This window comes from Terrapene carolina, unplaced genomic scaffold (genome assembly GCF_002925995.2).
Source record: "Terrapene carolina triunguis isolate 2854851 unplaced genomic scaffold, T_m_triunguis-2.0 Scaffold130, whole genome shotgun sequence".
NCBI classification, from domain to species: domain Eukaryota; kingdom Metazoa; phylum Chordata; order Testudines; family Emydidae; genus Terrapene; species Terrapene triunguis.
In genome coordinates, this window is record NW_020664481.1 from 2,661,027 (window position 1) to 2,676,153 (window position 15,127).

General features: G+C 63.7%; 1 protein-coding gene across 2 annotated transcripts; it reads left to right on the top strand.

The window, feature by feature from the left end:
• Positions 1 to 1,721: 1,721 nt before the first annotated feature.
• On the top strand, positions 1,722 to 14,857 carry RBCK1 (RANBP2-type and C3HC4-type zinc finger containing 1). Of its 2 annotated transcripts, XM_026652777.2 has the most exons (13): positions 1,722 to 1,974; positions 3,039 to 3,093; positions 4,210 to 4,354; positions 5,684 to 5,777; positions 6,383 to 6,581; positions 6,874 to 7,034; positions 7,120 to 7,293; positions 9,335 to 9,495; positions 11,195 to 11,306; positions 11,555 to 11,734; positions 12,556 to 12,654; positions 13,195 to 13,338; positions 13,928 to 14,857. In XM_026652777.2, the coding sequence occupies exons 2-13, from the start codon at positions 3,057 to 3,059 to the stop codon at positions 14,006 to 14,008; spliced, it is 1,587 nt and encodes a 528-aa protein (XP_026508562.1). In that variant the 5' UTR covers positions 1,722 to 1,974; positions 3,039 to 3,056; the 3' UTR covers positions 14,009 to 14,857. The 2 variants fall into 2 exon arrangements, with proteins under 2 accessions (XP_026508562.1, XP_026508561.1); XM_026652776.2 differs by lacking the exons at positions 11,555 to 11,734; positions 12,556 to 12,654; positions 13,195 to 13,338; positions 13,928 to 14,857 and having other exon boundaries at positions 9,335 to 11,253.
• The last annotated feature ends 270 nt before the right edge of the window (positions 14,858 to 15,127 follow it).

Below are 15,127 nucleotides of genomic sequence, written 5' to 3' on the forward strand. Positions count from 1 at the left end.
ACTGGGGCTCTCTGGGCTTCCCGCTGAGGAGCACAAGCAGAGCGGCTGGGACTCAGCCAGGCGGAGGCACTAGGGGAGAGGTGCTGGGGTGAGATGTACCTTGCACCGGGGCTAGGTGCAGGCCTGACGCACATCCTGCTCTCAGCGGCCCCCGGGAACGGGCCCCGGTTGGGGCGGCAGGAGAGCAGTTTGGCCCGCGGGATGGGGTGAAGGATGAAGGTTCAGAGGCTGGCCATGCAGCTGCGCAAGAAGAGGCAACAGGCCGGTCCTCAGCCCAACCCGGCTGGTGCAGGAGGACAGCAGAGCCCCCTCGGAATCGCTCGCCGCAGACCCATAACCTCTTGCGTTAGGTGAGGGGACATCATCTCCTCCACCTGCTGCCTGGCGTCCCTGGGGCTGGTCCTGGGTTCGCCCCTTGCCTCACTCACACTTCCCTTTGTTCGCTGATAAGTACACAGCCCTGGGCTCCCTCTAGCAGTCAGCCAGTCCCAGCCCTGGGGCTCCCCCTCGTACAGACAGACCCAGCCCTACCAGCAGGCCATGTTGTCTTGCTACCCATGTCCCTGGGAGCTGGGACTGAACACCCCACTACTCAGTCAGGGCTTCTCCAGCTGCCTGTCCCTCCTGGCTCAGCGTGTGCGGGGCTGGGGGCCCGGTACGGGAAAGGGAGAGAAGCCCTAACGTGAGGCCCAGCATAGAATCGCAGAAACGTGGGGCTGGAAGGACCCCGAGAGCTCATCCAGTCCAGCCCCTACGCTGCGGCAGGACCAAATAAACCTAGACCAGCCCTGATGGATTTGTCCAACCTGTCCTTAGAAACCCCCAAGGGAAGGGATTCCACAGCCTCCCTCGGCTGCCTGTTCCAGAGCTTCATCACCCTTCGAGTCCGAAAGCTCCAACCATTTAACCTAAACCCCCCTGGCTGCAGATTACGCCCATTCCTCCTTGTCCTGCCTTCAGTGGACGTGGAGAACAACTGAGCCGATTCCGGCCTCTTTATAACGGCCCTTCACACATCTGAAGACTGATACCAGGTCCCTCGGTCAGGCTCTCGTCTCTAGACGAAACGTGCCCAGTTGATTTAACCTGTCCGCACAGGTCAGGTTTTCTAAACCTTTTACCATTTTTGTTGCTCTTCTCTGGACTCTCTCCAAATTGTCCACATCTCTCCCAAAGTGGGGTGCCCAGGACTGGGCACGGGACTCCAGCAGAGACCTCCCCGGTGCCGAGTAGAGCAGGACAATGACCTCCAGTGCCTTACGTACAACACTCCTGTTAACACCCCAGAGGGATTTAGCCCTTTTCACAACTGCATCACATTGACTCACGCTCAGTTGGTGAGCCTCGGTGACCCCCAGCAGCACCACCACCTAGGCCCCATTTTGTAGCTGGGCATTTGATTTTTCCTTCCTAAGTGTCAGACTTGGCATCTGTCTTCGCTGAATTTCCTCTTGTTGCCGCTCCACGGAAGGCGACCCTGGGGCTGGATGGCGCCGCAGCTCTCACTAGGCCTCCCAAAGTCCTGTCCCAGCCTGCCTCAACTCCCTGCCAACCCCTGGGACGGCGCCTTCAGGGCAGGCCTCCCCTTCCCTTGCTTCAAAGCCCAGCACGGCCCTCCCCGGGTGGCTCGCCAGTGAATGGGAATCCCCGGGAGGCCGAGAAGGTCGGAGGCCCTGCTCCACGGCCTGTGGGTGGGGGAGCACCTAGTGATTCCTCTCAGCTGGCCGGCGGGCCGGGCCGTGCCGTGCCGTGCCGTGGGAGGGCTGGGGAGCTGCACTTTCGGTTTCTGAGTCCCCTGCAGCTGCTTCTGCGGTTTTGTTCCTGTTGCTCTCAGCCCAGCCCTGTTTCAAGGCCTTGGCTCCACTTCCTCGTCTCTCCGCTTCTGCTTTCGGTTTTCACTTCAGTCAGTGGTGAGCTCTCAGCTGGCCCTGACCCCTGCCCAGCGTCTAGCCCCCTGGTGCAGGGCTCCGGGAGGTAAGCGAGCCAGGCAGGTCGGTTGCTCAGGGGGTGGCTTTTGCTCTCCAGCCTGGCGGTGTGGGTTTTTGTGTGCCTGCCAGGCTTCCCTGCTGCCGAGTTCCTCTTCCTGCTGCCGTGTGCTCGGGGGAGAGGTTTGTCAGGCCTGTGCGGAGCCACATGCAGGGACCGCTCGCTCATGTAGCCTCGGGCCGACTGCCTTGCGAGCGGCACGCTTGGAGTCCAGCTTCCTGCTCCATGGGCCAGCGGGGGCTGTGGTTGGGGCAGAGCCCCGGCTCCGCGAGCTGCAGGGCCTGCGGTGCTGACCAGGGCGGCTGGCAAACGTGGCTGGGGTTGGAAGGTCAGCGGGGCAGGGCTTGTACCTGCTGGGTGGTGCACAGCGCCCAGCTCGCTGTCAGCGCTTTCCTGGCCTCGTTCGTCCAGCCTCCGGCAGGAACGGGGATCGGGGTCTGAGGCATGCAGGGCAGGGACTCACCTCAGCACAGGTGGGGCCTGCAAGACCCAGCATGGCCATGGCCTGAAAGCACTGCCTGCACCTGGGCTGATCCAGGGCTGGGCTAACGGGGCTGACTCCTGCAGGGAAACAAAGGTGCCCACACGCCCGCTGGGAAAGCACTTTTAAAAGGAGGGCCGGGCAGCCACCGGGCCTGTACGTCCGCGCTGGGACAGCCCTGCTGGGGTCTGCCCGCCCTCGCTTTGGGAGCAGGGGGCTGCTGGGCCCAGCGTAGCCTAGAGTGGGATGGAGCAGGCGTAATGCACACCCGAGAACACAAGAGGGAGCTCTGGGGCATGGGTGGGGAGAGCTAAGCGGGTGCATGGCTAGTGGGAAGGGAGGGTGCACGTGACCCTACCCGGGTCGCTTGCCCTGGCCACGCCAAGCCCAGCACAGAGCCCCAGGGAGCCCCGGACTCTCCCGCTGCCTTTGGGGGAGGCTGGCAGCACCGCGCCCTCGCCCTGGGTGGCTGGGCTCCCTGCCGGGGAGATGCAACGGCTGCACCGGGCCCCTGCCATCCAGCCCCGCTCCTCCAGCCTGGGTTTGACATGCTTCTGTTTGCTTTAAACAGCCCCGGGATTCTGCTGCGATGGGGACGAAATATGTGGAGGAGACGACGAAGAAAGGTGGGGTCCGTGTGGGGGTCCAGGGAAACGCCCACCGGTGCACGGAGGTTTGGCCTGGACATCCCTAAGTGGGCATGCTGCAGGACACGCTGGCGGAGATGGGGGGCAGAGAAAGCAGATGTTTGTTGGGAGGGGGATTCATTGTTCTGTGAGGCAGCTCAGTGTGGGGCTGCAGTTTGTTGACGGGGGTCCCCCAGAGCCATGGAAGGACCGCTTAATCTTTGCATAAATCTAAATAATGATATTCGTCTATGGTAATTAGCAACTTGGGCAGCAAACAGCTCCCAGCAGCTCCCCTGCCAGGCCCTAGATCAGGGGTCTCAAACTCAAATGACCACGAGGGCCACATGCGGACTAGTACATTGGCTGAGGGCCGCATTACTGACACCTCCCCCTGCCACCCTTGGCCCCGCCCCCACTCCACCCCTTCCATGAGGCCCTGCCCCCATTCCAACCCCTTCCCTGAAATCCCCACCCCAACTCTGACCCCTTCCTGCCCCCAGGGAGGACAGGAGGGGTGTGGGGTGTGGTGGGGGCTCAGGGCAGGGAGTTGGGGTGTGGGGTGCAGGAGGGGTGCGGGGTACAGCAGGGGGTTGGGCTGCAGGAGGGGCTCGGGGGGTGGGCTCCGGCCCGACACGCACCGGGGGCAGGGCAGGCCGCCTGCCTGCCTGTCCCCACACCGCTCCGGGAAGTGGCCGGAACCTGGGGGAGGGGGGGCACAGGGGTCTGCGTGTTGCTGTTGCTTCAGGCACCACCCCCAGCAGCTCCCATTGGCCGGGAACGGGGAACTGCGGCCAATGGGAGCTGCTGGGGGTGCTGCCTGAAGCAAGAGCAACACACAGAGCCCTGTGGCCCCCCCCCGCCCCACGTTCCGGCCGCTTCCCGGAGCGGCAGGGGGCAGGGAGCCTGCCCTTCCCCCGGTGCGCGTCGGGCTGGAGCCGTTGGGGGGGGGGGGCGCGAGGAGCTCGCGGGCCGCAGAAAACAACCCCGCGGGCCGCGTGTTTGAGACCCCTGCCCTAGATGGAGCCCACATGGCTCTTTGAGCAGGTCCTGCCCTGGCCCTGAACCAGGAGACCCCCCAGTAGGGCCCGGTCCAGCCTGGTCTCTTGTGCTCAGCAGAGGAGCTGGCCCTGAAGCTGGCCGAGGCCATCGAGAGAGGGGACAAGGAGCTGGCACTGGAGTGTGCTGGCTGGCTGGCCGAGCAGCGGGCGCCCGTGACGGTGCAGGTGAAGCCGGAGGCCTACCCCAAAAAGGAAATCAGGTGGGTGCCACCCGTGGGCCTCGGGGCAATGGGGATGGTGGCCAGCCGTGGTCACTGTCCCTTTAAAGGGGGTGTTAGGCCACTGCTCCAAGAGACTCCACGGCAGGAGCTTCAGGGGGCTGGGGTGTGGCCACTCACTCCCCAGAGTGGGTGGGATCCCCACTGCAGCTCTTGGGTCTCCCTCCTGTGGCCTTGGCCTCCTTCACTCCATACACCGGGGGCAGCTCCAGTGTGAGGTGTGACCCGGCCAGGAGGCGATGGGGCCTGGCCCCCCTCTAGTGACTAGTCCACAGGAGACGTGAAGGACCTAGGGCATCCTCCTGCCCGGCCCCTGAGCTCCTGGCCCGGGAAGCTAGCCCCCGGCCCCTCCCCTGCTGTTCCCCCTCCCTCACAGCCTCAGCTCGCTGCGCTGGTGGTGCAATGCTCTGGGCGGCGAGGCTGCGAGCTCCTGGGGCAGCGCAGCTGCAGAGCCCCGGCCTGACCCGGTCTCTGAGCTGTGTGGTGGCGTGGCTGGCTCTAGCCGGGCGGCGCGGCTGCCTGGCCTGGTCATCTGGGCGGCATGGTAAGGGGGCAGGGAATGGGGGGGGGGTTTGGATAGAGGGCAGGGGAGTTTGGGGTGGTGGTCGGGGCAGGGGTGTGGATAGGGGTCGGGGCGGTCAGAGGGCAGGGAACAGGGGGGTTGAATGGGGGCAAAGGTCCCAGGGGGCAGTCAGGAAGGAGGGGGGGGTTGGATGGGGCAGCGGGGGGCAGTCGGGACAGGGAACGGGGGAGTTGGATGGGGCAGGAGTCCCGGGGGGGCTGTCAGGGGCCAGGGAATGGGGGGTTGGATGGGGCAGGAGTCCCGGGGAGGCCATCGGGGGCAAGAAGCAGGGGGGGTCGAATAGGGGGCAGGGGCCGGGCCATGCCTGGCTGTTTGGGGAGGCACAGCCTCCCTTAACTGGCCCTCCATACAATTTCAGAAACCCGATGTAGCCCTCAGGCCAAAAAGTTTGCCCGCCCCTGACCTAGGGCTTTGGCTCCTGCGGGGGAGGCTGCATCTGTTGCTCTGATGGTCCCTGGGTCAAAGCCCCTTCTCAGGTCTGCAGCTGTGTGGAACCAAGAGGTGGGCCAGCCCTGGGCTCCGTAGGGAAGAACGAGGCGACGGTGTTTCCCTTCCCAGGAGGCGACTTGGGCCCCATGAGCAGGATGGGAAAGACAGAAAGCAGGAGCACATGAGCTGGAGGCTGAGCGACTGAGGCAGCGCCGGGAGCCATGCACGCACCTTGCGGTGGGACCTCGGGGAGGGCAGCAGGGACACCAGAGCCGCTCTCACTGCCTCTCTTCTTTCAGCTTGTGGGTGGGAGTGGAGGACGCCCAGATGACCACAGTCCCCATCTACCTGCAAGTCAATCCTCATATGACTTTGGCTTCTCTGAAGGACATGGTACGGGCCTGAGGGCTGGAGCCGGGGGCACTGATGGCATGAAGCGTGGAGTGAGACCCTGCGGCCTCGCACAGGGGGCCCTGCAGAGCGTGAGCAAGGCAGCCCCATGTGTCACCACCTCCAGGCTACACAACGGAGCAGCAGAGTGAGCCTGGAGGCAGGTCCAGGCTTAGGCAGGGGGCTCCCGAGAGCAGATGTGGACACCAGGGCCGGTGGTCTCTCTCCACATCCCAGTCCACGAGCTGCTAGTGCGGCCCTGCATCCCTCTGCTCTGTTTGCCTCGAATGCTGCCAGCCGCAGCTGTGTGCCAGACATTGGCTGGTGTGCACCGGGGTGTGTGTGATCACCGGCCTTGCAGGCGGCAGCCGCCTCGTGGGCAGCAAGTAGCCTGCCAGCTGACTGCGGTATCTGTCGTGTTACTGACACCCCCTGCCTGTCCTTCCTGGGCTGCCCTCTGCTCGCCTTGGTTCGTGCGACGTGATCTACTGGCACCTGTTGCCGGTGGGCGCCAGCGTAAGGTCACTGAGTGACTGCCCGCAACAGCACCCGGTGGCCATCTGGTTCTGAACGAGGCCCTCGGTGTCTCTTCGTGTCTCCTGGCCCAGGTATTCCTCCACTACGGCTTCCCACCCAGTGTTCAGCAGTGGGTGGTGGGCAAGAGGCTCCCCGGAGACCAGGAGACCCTGCACTACAACGGCATCCAGCGAGATGGTGACATGGCCTATCTCTACCTCAGGTCTGCCAAAGAGGCCAAGCTCAGCGAAGAGACATTCCAGAGGGAGCGGCAGCGCCGAGTCCTGGCAGGTGAGGCTGGGGGAGCGGCCGAGGGGCTCCCCAAAGGCAGAGCCTGGCGCTGGGGAATTCCAGCGGCCAGGAAGCAGAGGGGACTGCTGGACTTGCGGCTGAGGATGGCTCCCCAGGGCAGAGGGCCAGCGCTGGTCTCAGGAGGAGACGTCCCTTGCGGGGCCACGGCAAGAAGCAGGCGCTGAAATCCGGGGCTGCACCGAGTGCTGGCTCTGGAGAGCCGGCCAGAGCGTGTGGGAGCAGCAGGGAGATCCGTCTCCTGGCAGCAACTCCCTCCCTCTCTCCTCCCTAGAACTGGGCTTCGGAGACATCAGCCTGCAGCCTCGTGGGAGCCAGGAACCGGCGGACGCGGGGCTCGGAGCCGGGGCGCAGGAGCAGGACAGCCTGTGCATGGAGGAGCTGAGGCATGAGCTCTCGCAGGTGGAAGCCGCCCTGCCCCCTGAACCCCCCACGGTAAGGGAGCCCCAGATGCAGGGCGCCAACGCCCCCCCCTCCCGGCTCATTTCTTTCACCTCCCGTGTCCTCACCGTGTTCCTAGGTCGGCTGGGTCTGTCCGAGCTGCACCTACGTCAACAAGCCCACCCGCCCTGGCTGCGAGATCTGCTGCAAGGAGCGGCCCGAGGACTACGCGGTGCCCACGGCTTACCAGCCGGACGAGGAGGAGCTGGCGAGGATGAGGAACGAGGAGGAAGCCATGAGGCAGTCCCAACAGGTTGGAGGCCGGGACGCTGGGGAGCCGCGGCGGCTCAGCGCCGCCACTGGCTGCCGGGGCAGATCCTGTCTTGTGCACTGTCGCCGTAAGCAACCGTTGTAATGAGGCTCCTGGTGCGGCACCCTGCCCTGGCTCCACTAGGCTGGTCCCTTGGGGCATCTCTTGGCACAGGGTTCCCTGCACAGAGACTGACCAGGAGGTGGGGATGGGGGGCACCGGTTCTTCCCTTCTTCCTCTAGACCAGCTGCACGCCCGGCTGGTGCCGCTCAGCTGCACAGGGCCCTGGGGCGCTCGTCAGGGGAGCTGCCCTCATGCTACACCGGTTCTCCCCGCGGCTCATGGGGCTTGTCTAGCCTGTGGCAGGAGGACTCGGGAGCGCAGCGTTACACTGAGCTGGGAGGCCCGGGGCGGCTAGCACCGGCCTCCGTCTGAGCTGGGCAGGGAGAGCCACTCTGGCTCGGGAGTGAGAGAGCGGGGCCTGCGAGGGGGGTCCGTCGCTCCCAGGCTGCTCCGGCAAGGCAGGGGCCCCAGGCAGGTCCAGCCGCTCACGGTGCCTCCTCTCCAGCAGCGGGGCCTGTAGCCAGGAGCGGCGCCAGGGTTTTTGGCACCCTAGGCGGGGGTCCTTCCGCGCTCCCAGTCTTCGGGGCACTTCGGCGGTGGGGGTCCTTCCGCGCTCCGGGTCTTCGGGGCACTTCGGTGGCGGGTCCCGGAGCGAGTGAAGGACCCGCCGCAGAATTGCCGCTGAAGACCCAGAGCGCGGAAGGACCCCCCGCCTCCGAATTGCCACCGAGGGTGGCAAAATGCCGCCCCCCCCAAATCCTGGTGCCCTAGGCGACTGCCTAGGTCGCCTAACTGGAAGTGCCGGCCCTGCCTGTAGCCCAGACCTCGCCAGGGCCAGCAGCGGAGCCATGCTCTGCACCAGAGCCAGACGAGCCTCATTTCCGGGCTCTTTCCAGCCTCCACGCCATGCTGCCGAGGGGCCTGCCCCAGCTGGGCCCTGCTGCGGGGCAGGGAGGTGCAGCCTGCAGCGGCCGGCTGCAATGGAGCTGGAAGGCTGCAGCTGCGTGTTGCTCCTGGTTTTAAGGGAGCAGCGTGGGGCGCGGCAGGCTGGGAAAGCTCCCGTCACAGGGTGGGCACGCAAGGGAGAGCTGTGGGCGCCGGGTGATGGCAGAGGAGGCTGAGTCCCTCCCCGAGTCCCTTCTCCCTGTTTATTTGCAATGACTCCAAAGGAGCAGGCCTGAGCGGGGGAAGGAGGGTCCAGGCCCTGCCGCAGCCTCCTTGGGGGCAAGTCACTTATTGATTGGTTGAGGCACCCAAATCGTTTGGGTGAGCTGGGCCTTAGTTCCCCCTCTGGACAGCTCTGAAATCCATCGATGGCTGGAAGTCGCTGCTGGGATACTAATGACTTCCCCTCCCCCACCCCACTGGCCAGGCTGGGGTGGGGCACCTCGGGCACCATTTATCGGAGACAGACAGGGAGGGAGGGAGGCTGAGAGGACACTGAAAGCAAACCCTGGTTTGAGATAGGCTAGAGGAAGCAGTAGTCCCCCTGCTGCTGAATGGGGCTCCCCACCTAGCAGGTGAGCACTGGCTTATTGTGACTTTGTTCTCATAGCACCAAACTGTGCGACTTCACTAATTCCTGCCTTTGAGCTTCCAGCATTGTGGGTGGCCAAGGCGTTGGCTTGTTTCCTGGGGTAAGTCAGAGCAGCCCAGGGGCTGCTCTAACTTACACCCAGGCTGTAACCATCCCTAGGGGACAGACTGGCAGCCCAGAACAGCTGGAGCACAAAGCATGCTGGGGTCAGGTCCCTTCCCTGGCCACTGCTCTGGGAGGCCCTTTCACTGTCCCTGCAAGCCTGGGGAATCCCCATTGCACAGAGCATTCAGCAGTGGGGATCCAGCTGGTTGTCGGCTGCTGGGGTGGCATAAAGAGGCCAGGGCACAGCCCCGTAGGGGTCAAGGTTCCTGATAGGAAATGTAAGCGAAGTGCCCCACCCACCAGACCCTCCTGTTGACACTGGCTGTTCTGTCTGCCTAGGTGACAGAGCAGCAGAAGATTGAGAACTACCAGCACATCCTGCAGGTGGACAGGCAGAGCCTGGTGCCCGCCGCTGAAGTGATCGAATGTCCCATCTGCTTTGTGACCCTGCAGCCTGGAAAGGGGGTGACCCTCCGGGAGTGCCTGCACTCCTTCTGCAGGTGGGTCGGCCCTAACCCCGGCCCCTCTCCCGCCCAGCCGGCCTGCGCCCGGGAGCCCTGGCCCTTTTCCCGCCCAGCCGGCCGGCCTCTGCCCCGGTTCCTCTCCTGTCTGGCTTCTGCTCTGGGAGCCCCGGACCCTCTCCTGCCCAGCTGGCCTGCACCCGGGAGCCCTGGCCCCTTTCCCGCCCAGCTGTCTGGCCTCTTCCCCAGCCCCTCTCCTGCCCAGCTGGCCGGCCTCTGCCCTGGTTCCTGTCCTGTCTGGCTTATGCCCTGGAAGCCCCGGACGGCCTGTACCAGGGAGCCCCAGCCCCTCTCCCGCTCAGCCAACTGGCCTCTGCCCTGGTTCCTCTCCTGTCTGGCTTCTGCCCTGGGTGCCCCGGCCCCTCTCCTACCCAACCGGCCTGCGCCCGGGAGCCCCGGTCCCTCTCCCATCTGGCCTCCACCCCGGGAACCCTGGCCCCTCTCCTGCCTGGCCGGCCTGTGCCCAAGAGCCCAGGCATCCACCCTGGGAGCCTTACCTGCCTCAGACCCTCCTAGGCTTTGCCAGCTGCTTTGTGTCTCTGGGCTAGAGCGCCTGGTTGCACACCCCTGGCTGGAAGAGCTGCCCAGCTGGGCTGCGCTAAGACGGACAGAGCGTTCCCCCGGCTCACTTGCCAACAGGGAGGGCGTCGGCAGGGTGCCCCATATGGCCAAAGATCGGTAGCCCGACAGGGAACTAGCCTGGTTGAATCATGTTAACAGGCTATGCTCCTGCTTTAGCCTTCTTAGCCTGGCCCAGCTGTGTAGGGTGGAACGGACTGGCCTGGGCTACTCAAAAATCTATGAGGATCCCATCAGCTGTGGGGAGCAGGGGCTCTGCCAGACAGGAACCACTAGCAGGAAGGGAAAAGCAGTGTGTCAGGGCCCCTCCCCCGCCATGGTGTTCATCACATCTTAACCCACCCCCGCGGGGCCCAGTCACGGGTGGGATTGTGCTCCTGCTCGACCCAAAGGCTTCAAACTGACCCCTGAGTAGGAGAAAACGGGACTGGAGACGGTGTGCTGGGCGCTGACGGGCCCCCGTGCCGGAGCAGGGATACAATCATCACCACCCTGTTCCAGCCTCTCTGCTACCCCCCTTCCAAGCCCTCAGCCCTGCTCGTTTATGGGCACCTGCCATCAATTAGCCACCTACCTGCAGGGGCTTTAACTCCAGCCACTAACCCTCTGCATGACAAGCTCCCACCCAGAGTGATTGGAGATGGGCAGGCACCAGTGGCTGTGCTGCCCAGCCGAAGGCTTCTAGTCCCTGGCAGCCAGTGCCCCCCGATCAGCTGGGAGCTTGTTTCAGTGCAGCAGGGACCTAGTGAGGGAGAGCTAGGAGCCCCCTCCAGTGCTGTGTACCGTTCAGACCTGGGATTGCTGGGGTGCCAGATTACGTACAAGTCAGTCCCCCTTGGGGGGCCAGTCGCAGGTAGGTGGAAAGGAGCCAATCGCTGTTGTAATCTTCTCTGTACCCACCCAGGGACTGGGGGCCCCAGGCAGGCTGCGTACGCTCCCCTGGGTTATCCATGGGCCCGGTCTGCTGGTGGGATTCTGCTCCTTATCTCAGGCCTGGCTCTGCTGCTGCCTCGGTTGGCCCCTAGGTGACCCCATCCAGCTCAGTCTTCAAGCAGCTTGTGCCTTGCTTGTGTCTCCTCTGACCCCTGGCTCCCTCCAGGGACTGTCTGAAGGGGACGATACTGAACAGCCTGGAGCCTGAGGTGCCCTGCCCGTACATCGACGAGAAGTACTCCTGCACAGGACAGCTGCTGGAGCGTGAGATCAAAGCGGTATGGGCCAGGAGCAGGAGGGGACAGAGCCAGGGGTGGGGTGGGAGCTGCAGGCACAGCTGAGGCGGGATACAACCCAAGAAAGCGATGGCATGCCAGCGTGGCCGGGTCCTGTAGGCTGGGCTAGAGCAGGGAACGGGGGCAGGGGGATGTGGGGCAGGGAGAAGAGGATGGGGCTGTTATCAGTCACTGCCAGGGGATGGGCGAGTGTCTCGGTGCTGATGGAGAGGGTTGGGTCCCACTCACAGCTCCTGAGCTCTGCCGAATACCAGCACTTCCTGGACCGGGGCGTCTCCATCGCCGAGAACCGCAGCCGGTCCAGCTACCACTGCAAGACCACGGATTGCCGGGGCTGGTGCATCTTCGAGGATGACGTGAACGAGTTTGCCTGCCCCGTGTGCCAGAAGGTGAACTGCCTGCTCTGCAAGGTGAGATGCCCCCTGCCTCCGCCACAGCAGCTTTGCAGCTTCCCAGGCCAAGAGGCCAGGACGGGTGGAGGGGAGTTCAGAGCCCGCTGGGCTCTGCGAAGCCAGGTGCCATGGGGCATGGCTGTATTCGGAGAAGGGGTGGGGGGATCCTGGCACCAGCAGGAGGGGGATCCAGCTTTAAAGCAGCTGGTGGCCTTTGAACTGTGTGTGGCAGCAGTGACCAAGCTCACGAGCCCTGCATGGCTGCCCTGGAACTGGCGAAGGCCCTGCCCGGGGCTTTAGACGAGCCCGGAAGGAGCGGCCTGTTTAAGGCACGTCCATGCAGCCCTAGAGCCATGGTGTCACATGCTGCCTGCCATGGTCCCTCAGTGCAAGGGACAGAGGTAGATGGAAAAGAGAACAGCATTCCTAGAGGTGCTAACAGGGCCAGTGTGAACCTGCGCCGTGGCCTTCGCTCTGCCAACAGCAGCCCGTCGCCACTGCCCTGTGCTCCATCCTTCTCCTGGAGCCAGCCCCAGCTCACTCTGATCTTCCCCTCAACTCTGGTCACTTATCCTTGCCCCACAAAAGAGGCTTGGAATGTGTATGCTAGCCCTGCCCTGCAGTGTGAGGGGGTGCCCCAGGGTCCCACTCCATCTCCGTGACCTCAGGGTTGTGTTGGAGGAGATGTGTTCCCCTAGGCACAGTTGCTGTAGCTGGGGGGAGGGGACCTGTGCTGGCCCCTGAGCCGGGGAGCAGCAGCTGGGACACACGGCCAGGCGGTAGCACCTGCTCCAGGAGGCGTGTTAGAGCCTGGTGAACTAGCAGGGTGCTCTCCCCAGGCCATTCACGAGACCATGAACTGCAAGGAGTATCAGGAAGACCTCAAGCGCCAGGCTAACAACAACCAGGCTGCCAGGCAGACCACCGAGATGCTGACGGTAAGAGCCCACTCTGGCCTGGCCCTTTTGTGGGCAGAGCGAGGCGGTGGGGAGAGGGGGCAGGATAGGAAGGGGCTGCAGGCTAGCACTGAACACACGGCCAGGGAGGTACAGCAGATTTAATGGTAGAATCGTATGACCATTCTCAGCCCTTGCTGCGGCTTTAGGAAAGGCACTGACCAGGCGGATGGGGAGGGGGTTGTAGAGAGTGGGAGATAGGTGAACGCCCCGGCTTCCCACTGCCAGCCCAGGGGAATGTGACTGCACCAAGAGGGGCTCGCATGGCTCGGCTCCTGGGCATTCTGCTACCCGGTGGGTGCAATGGTCCAAAATGAGGGAGTATCGGCTTTAGAGAGCCAGGTAAAGCGACCAGTCCACTGATTCTGAGCTCGGGGCAGCCCAGCCGCTAGCCCCATCAGCTGCAAAGGGCAAATCCCAGTGAGTGTCTTAGGTGGCACTGCTGGGGATCCGGGGTAGGAATGGGAAGTCGGGGCCATCAACTCCCCCGTACACGTTAGTATTGCCCTCCTCTCCTTTCAGCTGATGGTCCAGAGCGGGGAGGCCATGTACTGTCCCACCTGTAAGATCGTTGTCCAGAAGAAGGACGGCTGTGACTGGATCCGCTGCACTGTCTGTCACACGGAGATCTGCTGGGTGACCAAGGGGCCGCGCTGGGGGCCAGCGGTAGGTTTGGCGCATGAACCAGCACGTGCGACTGTAGGTTCGACCTGGGGAATCCTGCCATTCTGCGGAGTCGCTTGCCCCAGAATTAAAAAAACCTGCCCAACACAAGCCCCTGTGGCTCTGCCTTCTCAAGTCTGCAAACAGCCCAACCCACGTGCTCAGAGAGGCATGAACCACTGGTCGCAGCAGGGCTGTTCACTCTGAAGCCTAATTGTGACCATTTAAATGACTGACTGCTGCTGCACACAGCTGGCCCTCGGGACGCTGGAGTGGCTGGCGGGGGTGCAGGAGCCAGCCAGGGCTGTCACGGCTCACAGCTCAGCTGGCTGCAGGAGTGGGGAGTTACTTCCAGGGCTCCCCCCATTACATTTTCCTTCCTCTCCCACCTCACAACGGGGAGGAAAATGTGATTTCCTCCCCCCCCCCCCCCAGTGCCAAGAGCCTTGCCTGCCTCCAGCCTGCCCAAAACTCAGCCCTGCCAGCAGCCTAGCACGCATGCCTGGCTCCCGGTCCCACGTCCTGACAGCCTCTTACCCCTCCCTCCACTGCCTGCATGTGCATCATCTCTCCTCTGCTTTCCTCTCCCCAGGGCCCGGGCGATACCAACGGTGGCTGCCGCTGCAGGCTGAACGGCGTTCCTTGCCATCCCCACTGTCAGAACTGCCACTGAGCACGCAGGAGCCAAGAGGAAGGAGGGGGCGGCCGCTCCCTACACAGTGCTCCAGCCCCATTGGGGGGGCACACAGCTCCCCTCGAGCCCCTGGCTACTCTCTCTACCATGCCTTCACAGCCTGGGGCCTGGCTCCCTGAGCCCACCACAGACTCATGTGTCCGCTCGGGGAAGGACTGCGCAGGTCAGCAGCCATGGGGCGAGCGGAGCGTTCCTGTTTCATGGATTGAAGGCGGACTTAGGAGAAGGCTGGGTGCTGGCTGCCCCGTGCTGGGAACCCAGTGCCCTGTGGAAGTTGAGGGGGGCCTACCTCACAAGCTGCTCCCTTCACCTGTCCTGCTGCAGCAGCTGTGTAGAAAACGACCGGGCTGGGTTGGAACAGCAGGCTGGGAACATTCGGGCTCCTCTAGTTGATGGAGGTGGCAGGTACATTAGTGGCCCTCAGGCTTGAAGGAGCCCTTCCTCATCCCTTAGGGAAAACATGGCTCCCCCTCGCCTACAGGTCAGCATTGCAGCCTGAGCCATTTGGCCAGCCACAGTGAGAAAGGTTTTTGGTGCCCCTCATCTCCCAAGTGGCCAAGCAGAAAAAAGGGCCAGCCCCTTAGAGAGGAGCAAAACTGCTGAGCAGTGCAGGGGACTGCCTGGGCCCCCACCCCTCCACCTGGCTCCAGTTACAGCCTCCAGCCTGCCCGCTGCAGCCCATTGGCACTTCTCAGGCAGCTGGTGCAGCAGGACCCAGCAGCCGCCAGCCCAGCTGGCGTGCACGGTACTCTCCAGGGCACTGGGGACAGACCGGGCAGTGTTGGGTTCTTAGCAGGCAGCTTTCGTTGCCCTCCACCTGGATTTACAATAAAGAGCTGCAACTTTTGGTCCGGAAGTTTGTGTGTCAACCCAGTGGTGCTGTGCCTGGTTATGCAGATATGGCATCTACTGAAGGGCAGGTTTAGCCTGCCCCTCGCACATCAGTGGGTTGTAGACGTAACTCCCAAACTAGGCCAAACGATTCCTGCTGGGGAGGGGCTGGTGTCTGTCAGCAACTGGTCTCACTGTGAGAGAATCTCCACACAAGCTGCCAAGTCAGCATCGCTCCATTGCCGTCCATGCTGATTTATCCCAGCC